General features: G+C 40.3%; 1 protein-coding gene across 1 annotated transcript in view; it reads left to right on the top strand. All coding sequences in view use genetic code 11, as the record gives it.

Moving 5' to 3' along the window:
* Window positions 1–5,364, top strand: part of EGR_08351 (RILP-like protein) — a gene marked incomplete at both ends in the record, with an annotated part of 18,730 nt that extends 13,366 nt beyond the window's left edge. Inside the window, 2 exons of the mRNA XM_024497600.1 lie at window positions 3,197–3,226; window positions 5,220–5,364. Coding sequence (XP_024347969.1) covers window positions 3,197–3,226; window positions 5,220–5,364 — 175 coding nt within the window. The remainder of the gene's footprint in view (window positions 1–3,196; window positions 3,227–5,219) is intronic.
* Between the last annotated feature and the right edge of the window lie 618 nt (window positions 5,365–5,982).

Genomic DNA, 5,982 nt, shown 5'->3' with positions numbered 1-5,982 from the left:
AAGCATTATTTAAGATTTTGGCACACCAGTCACCTTTTATTTTGGGCAATAATAATAACTCTTCTCCATAATTAACCGTTGAAGGTCCTCTTGTCAAAATCTATGGAGCCGTCGCCACTATGAGCTGGTGATAAAGTCCGTTGCTATCCTCTGCATCTTCTCCAGATGCTCTCTCTCTGCCCTCCATGATGAGGCGCTTCCGTAGCTTTTCACCTGTCTTGCGCATGCCCGATAAGCTCGAATTGCGCCCGTGAGGTGGTTTTAGTAATTTTTTAATGGTAGTTTAATTGAAAATGAGGGGTAGTAAATAATATCATGCTGAGGAAGTTATCCATGTCCACCGGCATTCAAGCAGCGCCTTACTTTTTTGCCATTTCCTTGTGATCAAGAGAATTAAAAGAACCGCATAATCTCCCTCCTTTATCTGATTTATGATTTGCCGGTACTCCCCCATAACTGCCGTTGCTCTTCAATTCACTTTTTCCTTTCCCTTGTCTTCTTGAACTTTTATGACTTGTTTTTGCGCCTCTTATCACTTCTGACCGTGAATGCGAACAGACCGTTTGTAGGCTATTCGAAACAAACACACAGACAAATCTTACATTCACTCCGGAAAAAAAAGTGCTTCCTTAATCTCTACATCCCTGATTTGCGCTTGAAGGACTTTGTCTTTATTCTGGGAAAACGGGTTTTCTTTGTGATACTCTTTGAAGGAGTTTCACAATTTCCTCACCTTCTGATTGTTCACTATCCACAGGAAAAAAGTTACCTCAAAATCACCCCACTCCTTCTGGATACATTTGGACACGGTAAATGATCTCAGTTTCCGCCACCGCCGTTTCCATGGAAGCTAAAAAATGACATAAATTTTGATTCTTTTTCTCATGCATAACTCCTCAAGCAGCGGGAGATATGGATTTGGCTGGACAAAAGTTGCATCTCCACCCTCACCCTTCCCCTCCCTCTTTCCCTTGTTTTATAAGACGAAATTGGGAAAACCGCCTTTTTTCTCAAGTTTTACTCATCAAATGAAGGTGTTGATGTTTCAAGTCACGATAGATACGCAGGTAAATTTAGATGGCGGTAACTTTTTTTCCTGGACTCCGAATTCAAACTTGTGCTGCTTATTAATGGTCCAGATTATTCCTCCCCCCTCTAGATCTCTTTCTCAAAAACACTTGTTTAAATCAAGGGGGTAGAAGGATCCTGAAAATGTTTGACTGTCAAATTTTGAGTTCTGTAGACTGAGTGAAGGACTTTAAAGCCTTCTTTCAACTACTCTCTCTCTCTCTCTCTCCATCCAGGGCTTAATAATCCTGCTGAGGTAGTAAGAGGACATGAAATCATTTGATGTGGGGAATGGAATCCATCTTTTTTGTGGATAATGTCTGATCGTCGGCAGTTCCTTTTTTCCCTACTACTTAGGGAAGAAGAAAATTCCTTCAGTAGAGATCAGCCTTTACCTTCTCGTGATATTTAAGGAAAATACCCAGCCTTGGAAGTGCTTTCCTCTCCTCGAAGTGAATAAGATGGTTCTATGAAATGGATGCGTCAGTCAAGCAGGACTCCTTATTTGTCTGTCCGTGACCTTGAAGGGTTGTCAAATGTCGGTAGCCTTCTCTGTGAATTGGACCTTGGTTTTGCGGAGCTCTGTAGCACTGAACTTAAAGATGTTGTAGTAGAATGTACTCCTTAGAAGTGGTGAATTACTAAAAGATACATGCTACATACTCAGGAAGAATTCTCTTCATTTTTAGTAATTATGTATTGCACTTTTAAAGGAGGCCATGATGAAGGCAGAATCGCGGAGGCTAAGCAGATGGGTCCCACATGTCCTATCTTAACAGGTGGCAGTGAACTTCTATAAGAATCTACTTATTTTTCCCTTCTTTCAAGTTGTGTATTTTGCAGTGTTTACTGGCTGACTAACTGACTGACTTGTGATAAGAAATGGCGTTTGGATTTAAAACTTGCGTGGAGCAAACAAATCATAGCATTGGCTAAATCTGGACAATCTAGTCACTACTACCCCCCATTCTACGCCTTAGCGACACGCACCATTTCATCCGGGCTGGCTTCGTATGTGTGTGTGTGGGTTGTGGATGGAATGACTTACTGTCATTTGTTCACTTGATGAGAGTCGAACTGCACTTACAAGTGACGTCCACATCTTGAAGGTGTTCCAGTCCAACTTCTCCTCCAGAAATAAGGACTTGTTAAACAGTTAAGGAACGAGAGAGCAATGTGACAGAAATGGAAGTGGCTGTATAAAGGCATTTTTCACTGTCAACCAATAATAAAGTTTTTAGTTGTGTCCGACTGAAGGAGGCCTCTCAGCTACCGATTGGAACGGTGATGCCTTGGACACAAGCTTCACTAGCTTAATCGTTGAAGTCGCTTTTTTCCTCTACTGACTTACACATTCCACAGACTGCATCTATAATCAGAATTATGATAAGAAGTTTATTTTTATGGGTCATCTTTCCATTTCACCATGTCATACTACTTATATGGCTACTTATTAGGCTGTGGAGCTGAGCAGTTAGCCCTCTTGTATTGCTTCAAAGTACCATCTACCCTTTCTCTTCCCTTCAGTTCTATTGTCTATCTTTTAAAGTTACTATTTCTTGCATAGTTCCGGAAGAATAGTTTAACTTTTGGCGTAAAAAGTTTTAAATGATCCTTTTTGATGTATGGTCTTCCCCCTAACGAAATGGGAGAACACTTGGGCTGCCTTCCAGATTGCTAATAAGGTAGAGTCTTCCATAAAGGACCTCAAAATGAGGGCGAAATCCTTAGAACACTTTAAAAGGGAAATCCGAATAGTAATTTTGCCATCCAACAGCTACACGGATTTTTGAATATACTTTGATCAAAGTATTTGGGCAGTCAGCTATCCCTCTCAAAAAGGTGATTCTAATTTTTTAACTCACGAAAAGAGGATAATTTCCCTTTTTAAACTACCCTATTGAATTAAAAAATTACATTTGATTTTATAATTCAACCCACTTTAGAGACGAGTTTTTTAGACCAAAAAATTGTCTCTAGGGGCTACTGAACGCACTGCAAAGTGGTTACATTTTCGACAGACTCGTTTGTTGTCGCCCGTATAAACGGAAAAGGGAGGAATTTCGGGATTTATTAAATCTGCGGTGAAGGGAAAAATAGCTTCACTTTGCTTCATTTCCCCTTTTAGATTTGCAAAACTTATGGAACGCATAAGAAGGTAGACGGTTGAAAAGGGGTAAGCCACTGTACCACATAGTTGGTACTCCCTTCGTTTGCTGTTGTTTCCCTTCATATGGTTAATATTTAATGCACCTTCTGTATAAAGTTGGGTGGATTGAGCGGTCAGCCTTATTGTTGGTGAGGCTTTGAAGCGCTGAAAGTCTGCGACTTTTATTTTCATTTCTGAGGCTCCCTTCTTTTCCCCCTCCCGTGGTCCACTCGCGTGAACACCTCGAAAACGAGTATGTAAGGGAAAAAAAAGAAGACAGAGGTTTCACTTCCTTTTTTAACTTTTTATCGGACGTTTTCTCCTTACTCCTTGAAGTTGATATTATTAAGGGTTTGCGAATTCCGCATTTATCAAATGATTTCTCTCCAGAAGACGAGGCAATAAGCCAAACTTCTAATCACCTTCCCTTGTCTCTCTCTTACTTTTCTTTTTCACCTGACTATTCCTTTTCTGCATGCAGTTGTCCATTGTGGATGTCAAAAAAATGGTAAATATCACTGAGAAAATTAATCCCTGTGAAACAGGGAGGATGCGGTGAGGCGGGATTTCTCTCCCAGTCCCATTCTTGAATTAAAATCTTCTCACTACATTTGACATGCTGAAATAGAAAATTGTTCAAAAAATATTTGAATTTCATGGTAAGGTGTTGAAAAATATGCGATTGATCTTCAAATACTTTCAAATTTTTGTTTCCCTTAAGTAGAATCTCGCGTAGTAACTTTTTTTTCCCCAATGCGTTGCTACCTTTTGGTGACAGCGAGTCAGGTGGTAGGGGCAAAGGTCTAGACGCTACCATCTGTTTGGCGTTGTCAGTTAACCTGTCACTCATTTAGCAGAGAATTTGGAGAGATTAATCTGCCGTGAAGCAGAGAGTACATTAGTCGTTAGGGTCACATATGTGTGACGTCCCAATTTTTCTTACCTGATCCTTCGTCACAAACATATGAAGGCTGTGTTTTATCACTTTTTGCTAACTAGTTGCAGTAACTCATAATATAAGTCGGTTGACTGAGTTTAAAGCATTAAAATGAGTATAAACTAGTATTTCCACTTTGATTATTTCTGCTTAATTGCTTTTAAGTAGTATCTAAACCGGTCATTTTGATAGTGCATTTGTTGAAAGAAAAAACTACCTGCTGAGCCATTCATGGAAAAATGTTTTGTAATTTTCCATGCAATAGCATAATTTGTGTTGTCCTTCCTATATTTCAATTCAATTCCTTTCGGTAATGTCACATATGTGTGACGCACCCATATCCCAATGTCACAGGTCCGCATCTATATGTAGAAGTGGTCACTTTATTTACTTGGAGTATTATGTATATCTCTCTTCAGAATTTTTCCTCAAGCCTCTGGTAGCACACACTTTACCTGCTACCTACCTAACTTGTTTCTTCAACACAACACAAAGGTCCCTACAACATTCCATCATTTCATCCCTTTTTTGAAGTCGTGTGTCCCCTTTACATACCTGCTACCTACAAAGCGCTTCGAAGAAAGACCTACTCCATTCACTTCTTTGTCTTGCAATTTATAAGGCAGTTTTGTAACTATAAGTCATAATCCAACTTATCAGACAGTGGCAGTCACATGACAAACCCGAAATCCACCTTCCGCTTTCACTTTTTTTTGGGCAAAATTTAAAGCATGCCATTGTCCTTTACATCTAAATGAGTATTCCTTCTAATTTGTTTTTATAACAGCTAACAAGTTGACATAACTTTGTGATTTAAAAGGGGAAAAATGAGGGAGAAACCTGATGCAACGCCCGTAATTGGCACTTGATTTGCCGCTTAGTTATCACGGCTAAAAAGTACAGTTTACTCGTAATTTCCCTTTTTGTCATTTACTCATCAGCCGTGTGCATAATTGGTTTCCCCACACCGAAGGGAGGATTGAATGGGAGCTTGAGTAGGATTATTGTCTATCCTCTGACATTTCTGCATTAATTTTTCAGCTCCTTCTGACATCAGCAATGCAGAGGTACCGATTGTGTCCGTCTGTCTGTCTGTCTATCTGTGCGCATAATTTGTGTGCGTTTGTGGGTGTACTGTCCCCCTTTGACAAGTGCCACCATTGTCATCATCCCTTCGGTATTGGCACTGACCTGCGCGGTGTGCTTGTAATAGTCCCAACCAACAGCAATAATTTTGGTTTTTTCTTCCACATTTCGTTGAATCTGAGTTTGTCTCCTGTCTCCAACTACTATTTTTATCTGCATTCCATTGACCACACTCTTAACAGTACTTTAATCATGAAGGTTTTTTCTTTTGTGTTTTGAATAAACTCTTTCAAAGGCACTTGTCTTCAGCTTTTCCCTCCACACCCAAAGAGAAATCATCTATTGGTGCCAGATTACCAACTGGAAAAGTTGTTGAATTCCTCCAGTCTCCACTATTTGGCTGTCATTTTCGTGTCATGGAAATCCATTCATGCCTTCAGCCACCATGTCATTTTGTATGTCAGTGGTGGACGCACTTCTAGGCTGGTATGCCTCATGACGCCTTCGGGAGGTAACGAGGCTATAAACCCGTGAGTGGGCTTTCTGGGTACCAAGCTTCAACTTCACTGCTGTGGTGGCCAAATGAATGTGGAGGACTCAGTTTTGAGGTCCGTGCAACTGTAACAAGTGAAAACCGATCCCCTTGTAGCCAGCTACCCCTCAAAATGCGATTGGTGTTTGAAAGACGCTTTTGACTTACTATTTAGCACTCCAAATGAAATGTGTTGCCTGACTCGTCAAA

The sequence above is a fragment of the Echinococcus granulosus genome, assembly GCF_000524195.1.
Source record: "Echinococcus granulosus chromosome Unknown EG_S00104, whole genome shotgun sequence".
Classification (NCBI taxonomy): Eukaryota; Metazoa; Platyhelminthes; class Cestoda; order Cyclophyllidea; family Taeniidae; genus Echinococcus; species Echinococcus granulosus.
The sequence above is the reverse complement of the archived record's forward strand: the minus strand, read 5'-3'. Positions and strand labels throughout refer to the sequence as shown.